Here is a 21,104-nt window from a genome sequence, read left to right as displayed (position 1 = left end):
TCACAAGATGTTGATGTGCACAAGCAGAATTTACTTTGGGTATTTTCGACATGCAGCAAGGATCATTGAGGAGTTTGTAGAAAACAAGCCACGGAAGCGCCAATGAAGATGCGGAACGCCTATCATGCAGGTACACTACATGGTTGATGGTACTACAGAAAGAAAGTACGATTTCATCATCATAGCAAGAAGCAAGATTGAAGAAGAAGGGGGGACAAGCCTCGGAGCTTGTACCTTGCTCAATGTGCGCCGAAAAGGAAAAGAAAACGATACAGTGGACTTGGTATACGAGAAACAAGAACAACAATACACGCAAACCCATATTGCTCTTGCAAAAGGCAATAGAAGGTGCATCTACTCGAAATTTCCTAAAACGCCATCATCATGCGACGGGTAGGCACGTGACGTTGAAACGGCAACACCGCACCTCTGCGCCGGGACAGCCACACGGCTGCACAATCCATCCCACTGTATACCGGCCCTTCCTGGAGGATTCCCTCGGTGCCAAAAATACCATCCCTCCCTTGGTATGCCCATTCAAGCCATGGCGCACAGCAACAGCGAGGAAAAACAAGCCGCAAACAACGAATAGTTAGTAAACCCAGCCCGAGCGCGTCACGGGGCTAAATCCAACGGTCGGGATCGCGCCAGCACCCTAGCCGAGCCAGTCGTGGGGTCCAAAAAGAGTTGTCTTGTCTCTGCCCTCCCCCTGTCCACAAGAACAGGAAGAGAGGGCAGAGCTCAGCGGGCAGCGCACAGACAAACCCAGTTTCCAGCCCCCTCTCCCCCCATCCCCGCCCGCACAACAACCTTTTTTCCCCACCCCTTGCTCCATCGCACGCGACGCCGCGAAATTTACCCAGATAGGCTTGATGCTGCGAGATTGAAAATCCACCTAGCGCTGATAAGGTATAATGCCCTACCTTTGCGTCGGTGGGGCCCTGGGCTTTCCCTTCTTTCCTCTGCTCCCACCCATCCCACCCCCTTGTTCGCTGCCCCACCACCTGTCCGTCTGTCCGCACCGCAACCTTTTTGGCTTGCTAGGGTCGGGTTGAGTGTAAAAGCGGCACTGCGGCATATGCGCGACATGGGGGTGGTGAGCGTGTGTGTGTGCGCGCGCTGAGAGAAGGGGGCAGCACTGCGATGCAGGGGTAAGCGGGCAATATGTGGGGAATTTTATTCTATTGGTGGTGAAGCCAACACGATGTGCATTTTTTGGTGGTTTGCTAACCTGTTCTCTCTCCTGTCGAACGTTCATTTTCGGCATGTTCCGTTTTCCTTTTTTTTGCTCGTGACGTTTGCACTTCTCGAGCCATGCGTTGCAGCCGCAGTCTTTTTTCTTCTTGCTGATTTGCGCCTGATCTGGGCTCATCTTTCTCAACTTGCGGGTTGTCACTGTGTCTTTTCTCGTCCGTTTTCGGATGCTTGCTTCCTCGCGAGTTTAAATTATTCATTGGTCTGGAACGTAAGATTTTGTTTTCCTATTGGGTCAAAATGGCATGATTATTTTCGGCACGTGTCTGACTTTTCCTTGTTTTTTTTTCATGTGCAAAATATGGATTTGGACATGGACAGGGTTGGAAGGGTTCCGAGGCTGTTGTACACATTGAGAAAATTATACGGTGTAGACGAGCTGTTATCGGAACGTCGGAGTATCGGAGGTCGGGGCGCTGGGGGGGAGGTAGATTGTGATTGCTCCCATGCCGGCAGGGCTTAATTAGCTTTGACGACGTCAGCACCCGCCAATGTGCATTGTTTGGGACTGCGCAAAGCTGCTGTCTTGCTATCCAATCTGCGACTCATGCTCACCGTCACCGTCGCTTACCCTGGCTTTTCCAGTTCATCAAAGGGACAAACTATATGTTTGACGAGTACAAGTGCACACATGGTATGTATGCTTAGTCGGATACCCTGCATATAATTCTGCTCGGTTACACCAAAATATACATGTCTCATACACAAGGGCAGATGAAATTACATACCGCTGCCCCCCCCCTTCCTCATTCACACAACCACCCGCAACTTCCTGCTACAACCGCTACGCCCGTAGGCCAAATCACCGCCAAGGCATCTCGTTTTCGGCCCGTTAAACGGTTCGCACTTAACGACCTTGCGGGCTGCAAAGAGGCCTATCTATAGTATTCATCCTTCCAAATCAAGTAATTTTCCGGACCACTTGTTCAGCTCGTCCCTTGCGCCCTTTTGCACCATTACATACAAGCCTTACTCACGCAGCGGAAGGACAAGAAAAGTGTGAGTACCTCGCTGAGCGGCGCAAAGAAATACGCCAAAAAGGAAATTACCACCAACTTGTAGTTTAGCCCCCCCCGGCTACCCGCAGATTTGGGAGCTGAAAGAAGAACACTCAAACGAAAAAAAAATAATTAAATCGTAAACGCTTGAACAAAGCCCATACAATGACATTGCTGGCATTCTGAGCATCCAAGCAGGCAAGCAAGCAAAAAAACCAGAACCTTGCCCCAAACCAGTAAACCCCCCACCAACGCTATCCCCACAGCGGCAATAACAAGCGACTCTGTAATAGCGATCGGATTCTCTTTACCTCCTCTTCTCCCCACCAAGCCAGGGGAACGGGTAGGGGTTACGCCCGACGTGTCTACCCCCCAAGTCGGACCGACCCCCAACAACCCAAATCCCCTTGTTAACAGCCTTCGTATAATGCACAAAAAAAGGCGAACAAAAAAAGTTGAACAAGCCCCCCCTCTCCTCGACCCCATGTTGTATCAAAACACATGCTTGCAACTTTGACATTGTGGCGCGAACACGCGATCGGGAAGAGGGGGGGGGGTAGAATACGCATATTACGCATATTACGCATTAACGTGATTCAGCCCAAAACACAAAAGCGCCATTCCCGTCGTCCTTAACTTACGCTTATTATTTTACTCGGAAACTTTGAGCGAAAGCACACCGCCCATCATCACACTAGCCCTTAGCAAAGCGAAAGCCAAAAAAGAAAAAAAAAAGCCAGAAAAGAAAAGCGAACATGGGTCGTGCACAAGTTTCTCTCTCTGTCTCTCAATCCACACCGATATCCTAGATGTATATCTAATCTCACTACTATTTTTTTCCCTTTCTGTTTTTCCCATGACTTCTTCTTCGCTTTTGTAAGCCCCACACCCCATATCCATCCATCTACCCATTCGCCAAGCGCTAGTTTTTTCCGTTCAAGAAAACCCAGAGAGATAAGGTTTATTTTCGGGGAAGGGGGAGCATATGGAAAACCCATAGCATCACCGCCTTAAAACAGCGCCCAGGGGGCAGGTTCGGGGCCGCGCTGGCGCGCGCGCGGTGCGGCGGGCCAGGCTGGATGGACTGAGCGCAGCAGCGAAGGGGTGACCGGTGGAGTGGGTCAACCTAGGTCTCTTTTTTGTCGGGTACGTACCTTGAAGGCTTAAAAGGTTAAAGAAGGGTGGTGCATGGGCCTTGTGGTTCGGTGGTTGTTGCTTGCTTGCTGGGTGACGAACGGGCGTAAGCCGGTACGGGTAATACGCTCCCGAATAGACAAAGGGCGTAAATTCCTATAGTAACTATAGTTATAGTAAGTTATTTTATCTGGTACGTTTGATTTTTTTGGTTGTCGATCGCGGTTCGGGCAGAGCGAGATCAGCAGACGGCGCTTTGGGGAGGTGGGTTGGTTTGGTGGTGGGGCGCGTGCACGGCGTGTGTGTGCGCCAGAGCTGGAAGAAACGGGGTTAACGGCACCAGTGGGCGTTGGCTGGTTATGTCATGGCAACGGAGTTTGGGGGGGGGGGGGTTAACGGAGATTTCAAAAGGCCGATGCAAGGAAGGGGGGTGGTCGATTTGTGTGCGCCATGGGGTGATATGTGATGTGCGGCGTTGTGAGCGGAGACTTTTTGCACGATGAAATGAGCATTACTAATGTGCTATGAGCGGGGACGTAGATTAAGTTCAGGATACTGACCCGATGGTCCAACGATGAGAAAAGGCTATTTCTTTGTGCCTTGCATGATCCAAGTGCTGATATTCAGCTGAATGCTTTCAGCTCTATGCTGATACTGCTCACCACGTTCTTCTTTCTTCCATTTACCGCTTTCGTCTCTTCAATCTCGAGTTGCATAGAACTGAATTCCTGGGAGCTGAAGTCTAGCTATAGTCCGTACAGATTGGGAAAATGGTAGTTTTCCCAAAATTGAAACCCCTCTGGTGACTCACTTTCATGCCCTGTCTCTCATATTCGGGTCGTACGATCGTGAAGGTCCTGCCAGTTGGTTGCTGTATGCGCGGCTCGTCATCCTGTACCAGCTCGGAGGTATCAATAACTCTTATATGCACCCCAAAGACGGACATGTCGCATCCATGATTCCCTATACTGTATCGTCTCTCAGGCAGACGGTGGTCCGAAACGAGGCCATCCTCCATCAGGCACGTCGTCAATGTGGACGAATCGCCAGAATCCGTATATGAGACATAGGAAGACAAGGACAACTAGCAACTGTCCAAGCCATTCGGGCAATGCGCGATCCGTCGGGTCCATGTCGCTGCTGGCTATGGACGACTCTTCAAGGAAGTGGCTAAAGGTGCCATAGTCTGGCGGCGCACCGCTCGTCGCAATGGCATCGTTGTAGGAGGGTGGTGGCTCATCGTGACGTGGAGATTCGTCAAGTAATAGGTGTAAAGGCGGTTCGTGAGGGTCGTCGTCGTCATGGTGGTCGGATGCATCTACTCCAGGTGGGGTAGATGGTGGATTGTATGAGGCCTGCCATGGTCAGCCCCGCATTGGATGTGTATGTGTGGCTGTCTTCGAGAACGTACCGGCGCTGCGTCGTGCATGATACATTAGCCACAGAGGTTAGCTGACCGTCTGCCCAGGCGTCATGGCGGTGGTGATGGGGATGGTGGTGGAGTGGCGGAAGGTCGCGTGTGGCGCGCGTCATAACGGCGTCGCATGTGAAAGCCCATGTCGCACTTCGCGGGTAGGCGGTCCGAGCTTTGGCGAAGCGCTGCGTGTCGGGTTGCGACAATGGCAAGACGTGGACAGATACTTTGATCGCACCGCGTAGGCAGCCATTGATTGTATCACACCCAGCTCTACCATCTGGTACAGCATGTTCCGTAATCTGCCATCCACCTACAGAAAACACACCAACCGCCGCACAAAATATGGCCGCTGATTCTGCTACTAACCTCCACATCTTCTCGCCTACAGGCTCCGGCCGCTCCAGTCCTGCCCCCCGGGCTTCGCGCAATGCCGTTGAAGAGCGTAGGTTTCTGTCCCTTCCAATCCGCTTCACTGTGTATGACTAATCTGGCCTGCGCAGCTTTGTACAAAAAAGACAAGGGATTCCGACGATATGCCGCTGGTGTTGAGCGCGCCCTCGCCCTTTGGGATACTGCCCAGCAGGAATGGGCCGACTACATTTCTTTCCTCGCCAGGCTGCTAAAGGTCAATACTGCCGTACCATCACGAAAATGAATCACAGCGCTTATTATGTGTCCCGTCCAGGCCTTGCAAGCGCACCCTTCAGAGATACCCGTTATCCCCCATAGCGATACAGTCGCACTGCGATTAGCGCAGTGCTTGAATCCAACATTGCCCTCGGGCGTCCACCAGAAAGCCCTCGAAGTCTATGACTATATTTTCTCTACCATTAGTGTATGCTCATTCTACACCCCGCAGGTCAGGTTGGCAGATGCTGACCCATGCCCAGAAAGACGCTCTCGCCCGTGATCTGAGCCTTTATTTCCCCGGCCTTGCCTCTGTACTATCCTTTGCCTCGCTTTCGGTCCGCCCACTCTACCTATCTCTCTTCGAAACGCACATCTTAAAGCTCGACGGAGCTGCCCTTCGGCCAGCCTTGAAGGCCATCATACTCTCGCTGCTCCCGGGTCTAGAGGATGAGACAAGCGAGGACTTTGAGCGCATGGTGTCAGCGACTGAGAAGCTACGCAATGCTTTTCAGGAAAACTCAAACGAAGTAACTGAATCGAGGACAACTAGTGGCTCGTCGCATTTCTGGCAGTGTTTCTTCCTCGCTACCATCACAAATGCATCCAGACGACAAGGTGCGCTTGCATTTCTCACACGCCACTTGCCCAAGTTCGGGAGTCCGGGTCGTCGAAACTCTCCACAAGATGCCTCAATGCCTCCCGAAACTCTATCGGCCGAAGCAGAGGCAGCCACATCCCCGGAGCCAGGTCTACTAATCCGTTGCTTCGAATCTGGCCTTTCCGATCCTCAAATACTTATACAGCGTGGATTTCTTGACTTACTCGTCACTCACCTGCCTCTTGATTCACCTGTCCTGCAAGAGCGCGTTGGTAAAGGGGACCTGGAGCGACTGGTCGCAGCAGCGGCTGGCGTGGTATCACGAAGAGACATGAGTCTGAACCGCCGACTCTGGGCATGGTTCCTCGGGCCCGAGCCTACAGCATCGGAAGCCAACGAAGGTGTCACTTCTCCAATGTCAGAAAGTCACAACGGGCCTGGAGATGCTTCTGCCCACCAAGCTGCTTTCTTCTCGCGATATGGTCTCGAGGCACTCACAAATAGTGTACTCAAAATGATTAATCGACGTAGCGAAACCCCCGCCGAGCGAGCACGTCCTTTTAGAGTTTGTCTATCTCTCATGGATCGTTGGGAGGTAGGTGGGTTGATCGTACCCGAGATTTTTCTCCCAGCCTTGCAGAGTGTCCACTCCTACAGCGAGGATGCCTCAAGAGATCAGGTTGACGAAGTAGTGAGAAGCGCCAGTGCATTCTTTGATGGCGTCGACAGCGGCTTGATTTGGGGTAAGCTTATCCACCTCGTCACGTCTTCTTTGCAGACAGATGTGCTCTCTCATAGTGAAGCATTACGGAAGATGAAGCTGGCAAAGTTTATCCTTGCACGTTTCAACCTCAAAGAAGAGGATATGCTATTGTATCACATGCCTCTGATGATTCTATCGACACTTACACACTTGAACGAGTCGTCCGACGCAGCGAGTATGACATCGGCAGAGATAGAAGTCAGGAATTTGGCTTTAGAGATTGTAGATTCGCTTGTTCAGGTCGTACCAGACCGTTCATTCCAGAGCGGCGAAGCAACGGACGAACAACTATCTGAGGCCCTCAAGATGACCCCCGTCAACGTGTCTCAGAAACTCCAAGAGTTCTATGAAGAATCTCAAGGGAGCCTTGACGCGGCAGATCCACCCTTTGATCCAAGGCAACTGGGTCAGATTGTTCTTCGTGATGCTTCACGAATGTTCATTGGGGCTTTGCAATCAACCAGCTCTCAAACCTCGGCCGAGACACCTTCCAGAATTCTTGCGAGTTTGATATTCAAAACCCAGTGCATGAAGGCGATTGAAGAGACCGATCTTCCAGCCGTATTTGCAGAAATTCTTCAAAAACCAGCTGATTTCCAGGTTGTCCTGCCATTCTCACTGTTGAGCGCCATAACCAGTGTTCTCCTGGCTCTCCAGACTGCACTTCCATCGGGTCCCTGCATTACCTCAGATCAACTTTCTGAGCTCGCCTACCCTCTAATCGAATATTTTTGGGAATACCTTTCGCCAACATTACCCAAGTATCATGTCGAGACAGCGCGGTGCTTACTGCTACTGCATTCGATGGCTCCAGCAACTCGAATGGTTGAGAGCGCCATATCATCCATAGTTGTAAAGCAGATATCCCAGACCCCCGCAATTGAAGGATTCTCAAATTGCGGTCGCCGATTCGCCACACTTTGGGCACATGTTATGCATGAGCTGAGCCTACAGTCAGAGAAGCGCCCAAGCACCACACGACGACCAAGTGGCAACGCTCTTCCTGTCTCACTTCCCGCCAACGACTTCCAGGCCGTGTTGACAAGGCCACTTCTTCTACTGCTAGATACAATCGCAGACGAAGGTTCCGAAACGTCTACCTTTATGCAAAGTTGGCTGCATGAGTTGCCGAGTTTGAACCGGATTATCGAAGTCCTCGCGGTTCACATTCAGTCGATGAATTGCTTGGCGGGTTCGAGCAACCTAGCGCCTGAACAGGCCAATTCAAGACGTTCACAGCTTTCGAAAAGAGATGACACTAAAGAGTGCTTATACTACCTGAAGCACATTTCCAATGTTGTGAAAAACCCATCACGTCTCACATGGGCTACGCTTGCTGAAATGACTGTCGCTTGGTCAGAAGATTCTACATTGCGAGTGACAATCCAAGAATGGCTTGGACGCACTTGCTTGAAGACGCTGGCGCTTCATGCTGGCGCTTCGGAAAAGAATGCGGAGCCACACATCCACGAATTGCACAGGCTATCTGTCTCGGTCATATCACAAATCTACCGCAGTCCATTTGCCACTCCACTTCGAGATCTGGAGCTTGAAATACCACTTATGAATAGACTGAGATCAGCAAACCCATCTTTGCAAAGTCTGATATTAGGCGCAGAGCTTGCTGCATTGAGACTCCGTCTTACTCGTCCGCAGGAGCAACCGCCTGAAACCAAAACACTCAGTCCTCCTACAACAAATCGGTCACGTCTCTCTTTGACGCTGAATAGAGAGTCTGAAGACAATGAGCCGGCACCTGTCCCGCCACCCCCACAGCTGATTGAATGCTTAAAGTTCGGCTTCTCATCGCCGACTAGTCGCTTGGTTCTTGAGGATTGGATACACTTCCTTGTAGAGGTGCTGCCGATGTTCGCTGATACCATTTTCCAAAACCTTCTTCCCCTTGTGGAATGTCTGTGCCAGCAGATCAATACCACATTCGAGCATCTCAAAACTACCTTTTCAACGAAGGAGGCACCCCTCATGATATCGCCAGAATCGACATTGATATCGCTTATGAATGGTCTGGAGCAAATCTTAGCCAAGGCACATGAACGTCTGACGACGCAAGAAACGAAGGTATCGGCCAACAAAACTCCTGAGCAGCCTCAAGGCTTCTTTAGCAATGTAGTGTCTGGCGTGTTCTCTTCCGAGACCAATCAGACGCGCACTCCCACAGCCAACAGTAGACTGACGGTGCTGCTTTGCTTCCAAGACACTGTTCGTATCTGCTTTTCCATCTGGTCTTGGGGAGGCTATGGGCAAAGAAAAGAAGCACAGGATGCTACGTCGGCATCTTCGTTTGCGTACACATCACTACGTATGCGCAACCGAGCTCGGCGCACGCTTGAGCATCTCTTTGGCGCTGAAGCATTGGAATGCCTGGAGACGTTGGCAGTGCTGTGGGCCCACGCGGCTCTCGATGATACTCAAGGACCGGCAATCATGGGGCTGCTAAACGTGCTGAATGGCTCCAAGCCCAAGCACACGATCCCAGCCATTTTCAATGCCGTCTATAGTCGAACTGATCCCGGTGCCTTGGATCACAGCCGGCTATCTACGCTGACGTCTGATCTTACTGACACTGAATTGGTTGCTTTCCTCGTCGAGTACACGGATTCTCTGGAGGATGACGCCATGGATGAAATCTGGCAAGACTGTATGCTGTTCCTCAAGGATGTTCTCGCGAATCCTCTGCCACATCGACAAATCCTGCCAAGCCTCCTAGAGTTCACTGCTGTCATAGGGCAGAAGGTTGACAACACCAACTTTGGCGAACAGCGCAGAATGAGAAGGGAGCTCGCTGTAAGTATGCAAGTTCGGTTTCATGAAGCTATCTAACCACTTGTATAGGATATCTTTGCAAGGATTCTCACTGCAATCTTCACAACGCGCTCGATGGGTTATCTGCAAGATTCGAGTCAAAGCACGGTTGAAAAGGCAGCTGCGACCACAAACGGAGGCCGTGCACAGAAACGAGCAACCGACGTTGTCTCTATTCTCAGCACTGTCGTACCCAAACTGCCGATTATCCTCGTTGAGAACGACCGGGTGACAAAAGTGGTGTCGGACATATCTACATCTGTCATTGGGCCGACGTTCCGCGCCAAAGCTTTTCCTGAGAATGTGTCGAGAAACATGCTGGACCTGCTCCAAGGCCTTGTCAAGATTTCACAAAACAACAAGCTGCTCAAGAAGGACATTTTTGACGCTTTCAATGACGCAAAGTTCTTCAATACGCCGCTTTCGTTGCTGAAAGATGCATGGGTGCCTATTTTGGCACAGTGGACACAGTCGGACAAGGAGCGTGTGCCAGAATTGCTATCGCGGCTGTCTGCGCCTACGACTGCAGGGATCATGTTTGGTGTTGGGGCTACATCGGCCAGGCAAGAGGCCGACCGAAAGACGCAGCTCACGCTACGACGCATCGCATTGCTCATTCTGAGCAGTCCGGAAGACGCGTTTACCCCCAACATAGCTCAGATTGTCGAAAAGATTGTGGAATTGCTTACGGCAACCCCGGCGTCGTCGCCTTCATCTGCCACGCGGGCCGAAGTCATTGTGCTGATACGTGCCATTATCCTAAAGACATCACCAGTACACCTGGCGCCATTATGGCCGGTAGTGAACGGCGAACTGACATGCGGTCTGTCAGCCATTCTGCCGGATGCAGCCAACAAAGAGCACTACAACAATGCAGGCATCATTCAAAGCTGCAAGCTATTGGACGAGCTTGTTGTGTTGGATCCAGATGATTTCCAGCTGATGGAATGGCTCTTTATTACCGACACGATTGATGCAGTATACAAGCCTGTCGAGCCGCCGGCGGTTATGTCGCTCACTGACGAAATCAACGAAGTGTTAAGCATGTCGTCCTCAGCGCCTGCAGCGCCTATGAGTGGGCAGCATGGGCCGGACGGGGATGAGGCGAAGACAGTGTTGCTTCTAGATCCGCTGATCGAGGCTTTGGAAAAGGAGGAGGGCGCAGCCGTTTTGGAGATGACTAGGGGGGAGCTAGTGAACCGATTGGTGCGGCCGTTCCTGGGAAATGTAGCAATGAACGCTTTTGAAGCGAGGTACGGAGGTGGGAAAGCGGATTGGCAGGGTGTGTGGGAGAGCGTGGTTGCAGACGCAGGGTTTTGAGGTGTTGAGGGTTGATTGGACCGGGCTGGGGTAGCTGTGCATGTAAGATCAAACTAAAGTGCTGCACAGTACAGGAGGTCAGCGTTTGTTGATGCCAAGCCGGAGTATAATCCACGGTGAATTATCATGCCTGCCAGTCGGACGGTCGGGAGTTGATGCGGGATTGGAGGGAGAGGAGAGGAGCTAGACAGATGGTGGGACACGATGGAGAGGGGAAAAAAGCAAATACTAAGGTTCTGGTGAAGAAGATAGTGTTGCGATGTTGGGCAGTCTATGTATTGAAAGTTGGAGTAGGAGGCAGGCCAAGCGTTTGGAGTAGGCGAGCTCTGTTTGGCTATCCGAGTGTCCGGTGAGAGGCTAGTGGTGCAACCTGCTGTCGTTCTTCAGGTAGTGTTTTAGTGGGGATGCTAGGCTGCTCACGAGCCAGGCCTACTACAGCTACACATGCCCTAGCAAACTTAAGCTGCACGTGGTGTTCGTGTCTAGACTCTGCTGTGGACACATGTGTTCTTGACAAAAAGAAAAGTATTTGCAATTGTGGTAGGTATATGTGTGGTTGTATCATCATGGCTATGCTTCACCTACCAGCATTTGTCGAGGGCGATGGCACCAAAAAGCACGTTGAACCACGATGGCCAGGGCTCTTGAACTGTCATGGACCCTTGAAATCTCACATCTCGGGCGTCTGGCGCGGACTAGTCGGTACGCTCGGTGGCTTCGGTACCAAGCGGACCCCAGCTCGATGAGCAGTTCAGCTCAGCTGTGCAGAGGCCTTCACCCATGGACGGCCAGTTGGAGAGGGCCAGCGCGGCCAGCGCGGCCAATGGGCATGGAGAGAATGCGAGAGCGGGTCGAGTACGCAATGCGCACTACTGTCATTTCGTACATGGAAAAAGCGGAAATCCATTTCGCTCTCCTCCGTGCGCACCGTTCCGTTGATCGCGCCGCCACACTCGCCTGCGGTTCCTGGGGTCTGGATTGACGCATGGGTGACCGGAGAAGTCAAATATCAACTCGCGAGCCCGGGAGAGTGGGAAAAAGTCCGTTTCTTCCTCATCTTGAGGCTGGTAGGATACGTCAGTGTTGGATGCACGACAGATTGTGAGCTGGGCGCTGCGGTCGTGTGTCGACAAGTGTACCGGATCCAGCCAGAGTCTCTCTGTTGATGGCGAGGCTCTGTCCAGCGCCCTCCGTACTACTGCTGGTGCTGGTGCTGGTGCTGCGCACTGGCAAGCAGAAATAATAAAATAAAACAAAAAAAAGACTTTGGTATATAACATGGCGCCCACCGCGGCTGCCAGGGACTTGTCGAGCACTCGAAAAAAAAGACACAGACACAGTCACAGTCACAGACACACACACAGAGACACCATGTCAAGTTGGAACAGTCATAGGATGATGGTGCAGCAACAGTCATCGCAAAAAGCTCCTCCTCGTCCACCTCCTGCTCCACGTCACTGGCACACGCATGAGGAGTGTCGATCGGCAAACCTGATTTCGCGGCACAAGAAAACACCACAAGACATGAATCCATATTCTGAAACACACACCGCAATGGCTTCATACCCAATGGGGGCGTGGGTTGGGGGCAGGCCTGGAGGCTGGACACAGGACCTCCACGTCACGAGCCCCATGTCACCGCCAGCACCATCTGACCCAACCACGCTCGCCTTCGCCTCATCATTCCCCCCACAGCCTCGCCAACAAACGACACCGACATGTGCTGTCCCCGTCCCGACTCTCCCCGTGCCACAGCAACCCAGGGCCATTACCGCTACTCGTGCTGTCGTTCCGGTGTGGCCGCCACCGCCGCTGCTAGCGCCGACACCGCAACTTGCGAACACTGGCGGTCTACCCAGCACCAGCAGAGGCAGCATCCCACGACCAGCACCCCGTGAACACTGCCTGCAAGATGACCTGTACTACACTTTCACGCGCGATGCCTACCTGTGTAGTGCCACCGCCGCGGCTAGAGAGGTTGCTGCCACCCTGACGCTGAACCAAGGTTATCACTGTGCTGGCCCTGCTTCTGCCCTTGCTGTTGTTCCTACAGCCACTACTGCCACCGCTATTGCTGTGCCAAAAGAGACGGTGAACAAGACTCACCGACGCCCACAACACCCATTAAAAAGACGTCTGCACGCACTACCGCCCCAAAATCACTCACCTGCAAAGAGACTTAGACTCCCTACCAATACCACTACCACTACTACCACTGCCAACAACAATAACAACAACGACCTGCACTTTGTCGACTCGTCCCTCTTCGCTACACTAAACGCAGCCATGATGGAAATCGCTAGCCGCCAACTCCCCACACACCAACCCATGTCCACTTCGTCGCCAAAAATATCCTTCAAGGACACCACTTGGACCTTCCCCAAGAAGCTCAAGAAGAAGCGTCCCCGACCCAGCGACATCTTCAACATCAACTTTGGCTTTGGATTCTCCTCTCGCCGCCGCCAATCATCAGACTACTCGCCTCAAGTCAGCCCGCGCACTAGCATCTCCTCCGCATCCGGTTCCCCAAGAACAGAAATGACCGAATGCTTCAAGAGGCAGCGGATCGACTCTTCCGGCTCCGACGCCGACGTCACGCGATCAAAGAGCGCAAGGCTGTCCATCATCACACCCACCACCAGCCACACCCAATGCTCTGAGCCACACCCAGGCCAACTCGTCGACTTCACCCAAACTCCACCTTCACTTCCTCCCTCACCACCCCCGGTCCCGGCCCCCGCCATGCAACTCCCTCCTTCCCCCAAGCAATCTCCCAAGCTCCTCCCCAAGAGCAACCCAACCAACGAGCCTAGCCTCCGCCTCACCACCGACGCCTACCACGAGTACCTCGCCACCACCCAACGCCGCAAGTCCTTCCCCGCCGGCGAATGGGCCACCCGCCGCATCCGCGAAGAATTCCAGATCCTAACCAAACTCGACGCTGGCCTCACTCGTGAAGAGGAAATTGAATCCATCGACCCTCTTGACACTACTACCACTACTGTCACTGCTGCCAACGACATCTCCCTCATCGCACCCTTTGACACTCCCGCTACTACCACTCAGCCCATCGAAAACTCAAACTGCGAACTCCGCCGCACAACCAGCGATCCCTCTACCGAGCGCTTCCTTCTGCACATCCGTGCTAGCCTCGAGGCCCGCAGGACCAAGAGCGGAAACAAGACATGGCAGTCCTACCCTGTTTTCGCCGATGAGGTCGAGAAGGGATTTTTGGATGATGCGCCTTTGTAAAAAACAACAACAACCACACACACACCCACGATTCTTCTCCTTTCTTTCTTTCTTTTCTTTCTTTACCTTTGCCTTACTAGCGGTTTTCTTGCATCTTTGTACTATATGTAATACTTCCTTTTTTTTTCTCCTTTCTCTTACGATTTCCTTTTTGTTCAGGGATGTATAGGATGAAGTTTCCATCTCCCACTTTTTTCTTCTTCTTCTCCGGGGTGAATTGCGGGTCAATTCTGCCCGAGGAGGAGAAATCAGCCATCCTTTCGATTTTTTTATTTCGTTTGTTCTAGGGAATTTTTCTTTTTTGCATCACAAGGGAACCGGAGCATATGTGTGTGTGTAGCATTATCTTGGCATGACAGCATTAGCATGAAAGCGAGCGATTGGAACATTTTAGCATAGATACCCCCACCCAACCCACATAGTTTACCTTGAACCGATAGGTTCCGGTTTGAAAGAGGTAACTAGAGATGAAAACGTCTCTCTGATTATGAACTTTAATATTACGATTACTACATCTACATCTACCTCTCTTCTCCATCTCTGTCTTCGTGCTCCACTCTCCACTGCTCTTCCTTCCCTCAAAATTACCAAGCAAAAAAAAAATCCCCCCCATCTTTAACACACCCGACCCTTCATCACCGACTCTTCCACCTCACCCCCCCAACCCACCGTACCCACCTCTCCACCCTCTCCTTAATCTCCCCATCCCCATGCACACCCCCCGCAACAATCAACTCAACCGTATAAAACCCCCGCGCCAACTCCTCATTCCCCACAAGCCCATGCACAAAACTATGACACGCCCTACACAACCACGCCACGCTATTCAACATTTCCTCTGCATGCCACCCGCGCTTCAGCACGCGCGCATGCGCAGACTTTGGAATGAGGTGATGATACGTCAGCGGTACCCAATCTCTACCGCACAACTCGCAGGCCGAGGTGCGTGTGCTGGACCAGATGGGCGGGGGTGCAGTCACGGCGTTTATGTAAGCGGTGAAGAGCGGGGTGACGAGGTTGTGGTGGTCGGTTTGGTCCGAGGATGGGGGTAGGAGGGCGTAGGATTCTAGGCTGTCGATTGCGACGGGGGGGATGCTGGAGAGGACGAGGTTGCGTGTCTGGGCGGAGAGAGGGGTCGAGTAGGATTCTTCGAGGGAAGGGGTGGTTGTCATGAGGGTGTGGCTGAGGGTGCGGAGGGAGGCGGGGAGGCTGGGGAAGATGAGGGCACTGAGGTACTAGAGGGTGCGGGTTGTTAGTTGTGCTAGAAGAAAGGAATTGACGGATGTCTGTACTTCGATGAATTCGCCTAGGTCTTCGGCGTCGTTGGTTTGCAAATCTGTATTGCTATTTGCAGTGGCTTTTTCTTCCGGCGCAATATCGCTCTTTCCGCTCTTTGATCCCTTCTTCGCGTGGCGCTTCTTCTTCGGCTTGGGCTTCTCCGTCGGCGCGGCTAGCGCTTTGAGGACCACATCGCTCATGCAGTCGCGGAATGTTTCGTAGTTGGATTGCTCCTCGGCGGGAATGGGTTCAGCCATGTTCAATTGATTCGAAGCAAAATGTATTGTTCAAGATATGCGTATGCGATTGTCTGCGCATAGTGGCGGGCATCAGCGGCGATGTCATGGTGTTTTTGTAGTGTACGAGGCGATGACGAAGTCGTCAACTTTCGCGTTCGCGAGGCGAGGCGCTAGGCGGGGTCGTGAGCAGAAGGGCGCTGCAAGGGCTTAACGCCCGTCAGACGAACTCGTATCTGCTGGCGAATCTTCGAGATGGGATTCCGATCGGATTGCAGCCTGGGGCTGACCTGCTGGTGTTTGTTAACTCGCAGCGCCTGTATCCACCCACTGCTGGGATTGTTCTGTCATGTGTTGGCACCAGCCCATTCGGAAAAGCAAAAGCAATGACGCAAGTTGGAGCATAGTGTGGTGATCTTGAATTCTCATCATATTCTTCTAATAATCCAATCAGCAGAACATACGCTTGCTGAATATTACCATGCCATCTCTCTTTGCGCTCGTCGTATTCCGAAAGATTGAGCCGTTCACAGGACATGAGAAACACGAGCATCGAGCCCTCTTCCTTTGAATCACAGACCAGCATTTTACTGATTTTAGGCCTTCTTCTTTCCGCCCTTGGCAAGGCGGTTCGCTTTGCCCAGGGCCTGCTCCCGTCTCCTGGCCTCACGCTCCATGAGTTCCTTCTTCTCTTTCTCAAGCTCAGCACGTTCCTCAGCCTCGGCCTTCTTTCGCGCAGCCTCGGCCTCCCTACGCTCGCGAACCAGCTTTAAGCGCTCGAGATCCGCACGCGCCTGCTCGGTCTTGCCTTCGGCGTGCAGCTTGTCGTATCGATCTTTGTTGGCTTGCGCTTGGAGAGCCTCGCGCTCACGACGGGACAGCTGCGAGAGGTCCTTTTGCTTGCCCTTGCCCTTGGCTGCAGAATCGTCCTCTTCCTCAACGGGTGCTTTGGTAGCTTGTGTGCGGGCCTTGGCGGTGTGATTTGGGTTTGCGGGCATATCATCGTCCTCCTCCTCGGAGTCAGTGGGCATGTCACCTGCCTCGGGTGCCTTTTGCGACTTTTTCGCTATCGCGGCCTGCTTGCGCTTCTTTGCAAGTTCACGGCGCTGTTCACGTGTCAACTCTTCTTGTGCGGGCTTGCCCTCCTCGTCCTCGCTAGACTCCTCTTCTGACGATTCCTCCTCACCGGAGGATTCTTCGTCAACCTTGTCGGGTTGCTCCTGTGACTTGTCGTTAGTTTTTGTGTTTCGGGCATCTATCAGGGCAAGTACGTACACCCCACATGCCGACTACCTCGCCATCTGCATTTAGCGGTTGCAAGTCGCGTGAAAACTTCTTGCCGCCTCCGCGCTTGACCTTGTTGAACTTGCCGCCGCGACCACGTGCTGAGGACATGTTGAGTATGGGTTGTGACTGTGGGAGTCAAGGGTGTTCGATGTCGAGTCTGATTGCAAGTCGTGCCCGTGTACACGGTGGACGTTTCCGAGAACTATATGAGGTCCTTTACGTATGGTGAGCTTCAAACGGGTAAACGCCTCAGGAAGGGTATGAGTTGGTGTTGGGGTGATTACACCGGGGAAGCAGGAGTGGTCTAGTCGTGAAAGCGAGCCTGTCGAACCACGGCATGTCAGCCTAATATCCACATTGCACGCAGCGAAGCGAGCCTGTTACTTACCTGCTACACCGCTATGCAAACAATCTTCTTGGTGTTGTCCAAAGAGTCACCCTGGCCGGCCCACCAACAAAAGGTAACAGCCCCGCGCCCGCCAAATTCCCCTGCCCCGCCATTCCGTCCTCGTCACACAAAACGCGCCATTCTCAATTCGCCAGCCTGACCCCTGCCCCACCGCTAGTCCGCATGCCAACAAGCGCACATTAGTCATCTGAAATTCTCGCAGCAACAAAATCAGCGCGTCGCCCTGTCCCCTTCTGCTCACTAAAACTGAATACCCCTTTATTCACTCTGTGTCTTCCACTTCCATGGAGATTCGGAGGGGAAAAAGGAGGTTAGAACAACCTCGCGTTCGCTTACCTCCTTCTCTTCTGCGCTTTGCGCTGGTGGAGCGAAGGCAAATTTTTTGGACGGTACATACTTTTGCGTGCATGTCATGTTGCGCACTCGGCCTTGCGCCACCATAATCAGGCTGCGCAGACCTCCGTGATTTGTGAATTCTCCACTCTCAAGCCGTGTCCCTGCCTCAGCTGTGAGTAGCATCACGATATACGCGATGCGACTTGTGTCTGATTCTGAAAGACTTCTCGCTTGATGCGTTAGCTTGGCTACGGCTCTTTGTTAAACTCTGGAAATCACCGTCAACCGCGTAGACATCATGGCACGGCTTTGACATGAGAAAAACAGCACAGGAATTGATGCTATCCATCCATTTTTGTTCCTAAGCCTCATCTCTGCATGTCAAGAAAAGCTACCAAAGATCATCCCATGGCCATGACATGTTTCTCGTAGAACACTAAAAGTCGGCCATCGCATGAGGAGGAAAAAAGAAAGAATCCTCCGGCCAGCTACATTCGACCCATCGTCCGTAGATCCACTGCTCCCTCGCAATCAGTATCCTTTCTTACCCACTGAGCAAGCATGAACCTCCTCCACCCATAATGCCAGCCCTTATACCCTTGTGGCGGCTCCAAAGTCCACCCATACCTAGATGTACCACATGACATCCTTGAGGCTACGCGCGTTCTGGATAGGCATCAAAGGACCAACCTGGACTTGCTGCTTGGAGGAACCAGCCAATGTTTCCTTCTCAGCCTTGGCCTCTTTCTTTCCAGACGAGACAGGGCTCTCGTTGATATGGGCACGTGAGCGGTCCGCAGCCAAGTGAGCATAGTAGACGGCCGGATGCATCGAGACTGGAGTGGTCGAGCGCACATATTGGTACGAGTGTTCGAAGATGAACTGCTGAAGCTCGGCAGCCTTCCAATCACCCTCGTTCAGAATGCAGTGGTAGTGGATAGGACGTGCCGTACCCTTGATGGCAACGTGGGAGCAGAGATAAAAGTCGAACTCGAACGGATGTGTGCAGCCACTCTCCACCAACGTGCCCGGGAGAGGGTTGTTGTTGCGATCGCCCTTGCCATTTTCGGGGAAGAAGCGGATGTGGTGACGCTTGCCAGCAATCACAACCGTGAACTTGGGAACTTCCTTGCAGCCCAGCTTCTTGAAGCATTCCTTCATGTCGTTGACTTCTTCTTCAAGTACTGCAGCGTACTGTGCCTCGCCGACTCCGTCGCGAATGTAAAGAACCCGCTGCGGAGGCCCACCCTGACCGATCTTCTGCATCCAAGCCCTGGCCATGTACCCGAAGTGATCATCGATGTTGGAGGTCGTAATCATCTCGACGCGGTTTCCGTTGGTCTGAACCTCAGCCCAGTACCTTGCGAAGTGGACGTCTGCAGACACGGTGATGGCAGCAAATGAAGCAGCTTCGGCAGAACCAGCTCCAGGAGCAGGATGGGAGACGTCAGCGCCGACTACCATTGTAGGAATCGATGCAGCCTTTGGTGCAATCTTCGGAATTATCTGGGACTTTGCGATGCAAGTCGCACCACCAAGCTTGGCATTGATCTTCATGCACACGTTGGAGATGTACTGCGGCGAGGCAGACATGACGTGCTTGGCCTGGAGCACCTGTGAAGCCACACCAAAACGGATATCACAAGACTTCTTGATGCGGCGGTACACGTCAGCGTTCCGATCGTTGACAATGAAGATCATAAGGTTGGGTGGCGTGGAGTACCTGTGAATAAAGTCAGTGACAGCTCTGCGAAACAAAGCAAAGGTTCCATAGCTTACTTGTTGCCAGTCTGGTTCCAGACCTTCTGGACTACAATCAAGTTAGCGTGCATTGTAGAGATTTAACAAGTGTGGTTACTCACCCAACTCTCCACCGTCTGCCAGATTTCCCGGACCCATCCAGGGCTTCTTGCCATGCTGGGGATGGGAGAGGATATGTCCTCCATGGGCTTCATAGATCTGAATCAGCTTGAGGGCAAAGCTCTCAACAGCTGTGGGCGGTGGACTACCACGACCCTGGATAACGCAAATGCCCCAAGCCTTAATGGGACGCTCCTTGTTTGGCATGACGAACTTTCGTCCGTCCAGCCTCCATCGGCCTTGAATCATGTCGGCAGGTTTGATGGTGGCTTCCTTTGAGCCTGGACCAAAATGAACAACTGGCGAAGGCAGGACACGAGCCTGAACCTTCGCGGCGTTAGGGTTAACCTTGATTCCATAGTGACTGAGGTAAGGGTCATTGGCCCAGTTGAGGAGACGAATGCCATGCTGAACCGCCGCCCAGCGGTCCTTGGGAAGGGTGACAGCAAACTTGATCATGTTCGACGTCTGGGTGTCACTGAGCTTTGTGTTGTAACGCTGATTGGCGTCGATCTTGAGGACATCAATCGGCATGTACACAGGCTCGCCGCGAATCTTCTTGGTCATCCTCACCACTGGAACACCACCTAGGACGGTGATGCTGTACTTCCTCTTGAAGTACGCTGCAACGGAAATCTTCTTGGAGCGGTCATCGGGGTCTGAGAACGTGGCTTTGTGTGCGTCCAAGTTAACGAACTCGTCGATGGTCCACTGGACCGGCTCCTTCGTGTGGGCCGTGGATACGCCGATGCGCTTGAACTTCCTCAAGTCTTTTTTGAGCATGGAGCGGTCCCAATCGCGGAGCGCATTCTGAAACATGCTCGTAAACTGTGGAGGACTACAGCTGAATGCTTGGCCAATGGCACGCGTGAGCTCTTGGGCACGCCAGAATGTCCCATTGGCGACATCGACGTTGACGGACAGTGACTTGTTGAACTTGTCATCGAGGACTGGGCGGAGGGATGTGAAGACACCTTTGAAAGCTTCAACACCTCCGCCAAGGTCGAAGCGTTGTTCTCCTCGCTGGAAAAACGATTTTTTGATCATCGTGTACTCTTGTGAAGGCCACATGCGCATAACATGATCAAGGAAGTTCAGTGTATCAATGCAATCGTTGGACCACGCTGCTTGGCCGCTCATGAACGACTTGAGGCCGATGAAGTCGACCTGACGAGTCCAGCGAATATGGACAACATGCTTGTTGCCCTTACCGCCAGGTTTCGTAGGACGGCCTTGTTCCTCGTCAAGATCAACGGCAATGCGTGTGTCGTTACGGTCTAAGCGCTTGGTGGACCATGCAAGCTTATTAGTGTCCCATATCCATTTGTTTGCCTCGCCCAGGGAGGACTTGACAGCGTTCGAGTTCCAGATCTTCTTGAGCAGGACGCGCTTGGTATAGTCAGCGCCGTCGCCAGTGAAGTGAAGCTTGAGGATGTTAGCAAGGCCAAGAAATGTATAATGAGCCACAATTACTTACATCATACTGGTGAACAACGGTGTTTGGAGCCT

The 21,104-nt window shown here is 52.5% G+C and overlaps 6 protein-coding genes across 6 annotated transcripts; 3 read left to right on the top strand and 3 right to left on the bottom strand.

The window, feature by feature from the left end:
- Positions 1 to 4,366: 4,366 nt before the first annotated feature.
- On the bottom strand, positions 4,367 to 4,815 carry COCMIDRAFT_83910 (uncharacterized protein; the record flags this gene model as incomplete). The annotated part of the gene is made up of 2 exons (XM_007685593.1): positions 4,367 to 4,741; positions 4,798 to 4,815. The coding sequence occupies 2 exons, from the start codon at positions 4,813 to 4,815 to the stop codon at positions 4,367 to 4,369; spliced, it is 393 nt and encodes a 130-aa protein (XP_007683783.1).
- A 330-nt stretch (positions 4,816 to 5,145) lies between these two features.
- COCMIDRAFT_1516 (uncharacterized protein) lies at positions 5,146 to 10,937 on the top strand (the record flags this gene model as incomplete). The annotated part of the gene is made up of 5 exons (XM_007685526.1): positions 5,146 to 5,245; positions 5,304 to 5,428; positions 5,489 to 5,638; positions 5,694 to 9,599; positions 9,648 to 10,937. The coding sequence occupies 5 exons, from the start codon at positions 5,146 to 5,148 to the stop codon at positions 10,935 to 10,937; spliced, it is 5,571 nt and encodes a 1,856-aa protein (XP_007683716.1).
- Positions 10,938 to 11,568: 631 nt separating this feature from the next.
- Positions 11,569 to 11,919, top strand: COCMIDRAFT_22662 (uncharacterized protein; the record flags this gene model as incomplete). The annotated part of the gene is made up of 1 exon (XM_007685544.1): positions 11,569 to 11,919. One exon carries the CDS (start codon positions 11,569 to 11,571, stop codon positions 11,917 to 11,919), a length of 351 nt encoding a protein of 116 aa, XP_007683734.1.
- Positions 11,920 to 12,308: 389 nt separating this feature from the next.
- COCMIDRAFT_1515 (uncharacterized protein) lies at positions 12,309 to 14,189 on the top strand (the record flags this gene model as incomplete). Its single annotated transcript, XM_007685525.1, has 1 exon — positions 12,309 to 14,189. The coding sequence occupies one exon, from the start codon at positions 12,309 to 12,311 to the stop codon at positions 14,187 to 14,189; it is 1,881 nt and encodes a 626-aa protein (XP_007683715.1).
- Positions 14,190 to 14,824: 635 nt separating this feature from the next.
- Positions 14,825 to 15,724, bottom strand: COCMIDRAFT_83771 (uncharacterized protein; the record flags this gene model as incomplete). The annotated part of the gene is made up of 2 exons (XM_007685592.1): positions 14,825 to 15,424; positions 15,482 to 15,724. The coding sequence occupies 2 exons, from the start codon at positions 15,722 to 15,724 to the stop codon at positions 14,825 to 14,827; spliced, it is 843 nt and encodes a 280-aa protein (XP_007683782.1).
- Positions 15,725 to 16,299: 575 nt separating this feature from the next.
- On the bottom strand, positions 16,300 to 17,098 carry COCMIDRAFT_83752 (uncharacterized protein; the record flags this gene model as incomplete). Its single annotated transcript, XM_007685591.1, has 2 exons — positions 16,300 to 16,923; positions 16,979 to 17,098. 2 exons carry the CDS (start codon positions 17,096 to 17,098, stop codon positions 16,300 to 16,302), a joined length of 744 nt encoding a protein of 247 aa, XP_007683781.1.
- Positions 17,099 to 21,104: the final 4,006 nt, after the last annotated feature.

The sequence above is a fragment of the Bipolaris oryzae genome, assembly GCF_000523455.1.
Source record: "Bipolaris oryzae ATCC 44560 unplaced genomic scaffold scaffold_11, whole genome shotgun sequence".
In the NCBI taxonomy this organism is placed as follows: Eukaryota; Fungi; Ascomycota; class Dothideomycetes; order Pleosporales; family Pleosporaceae; genus Bipolaris; species Bipolaris oryzae.
Note: the sequence above shows the minus strand (reverse complement) of the source record. Positions and strands in the feature narration are given on the sequence as shown.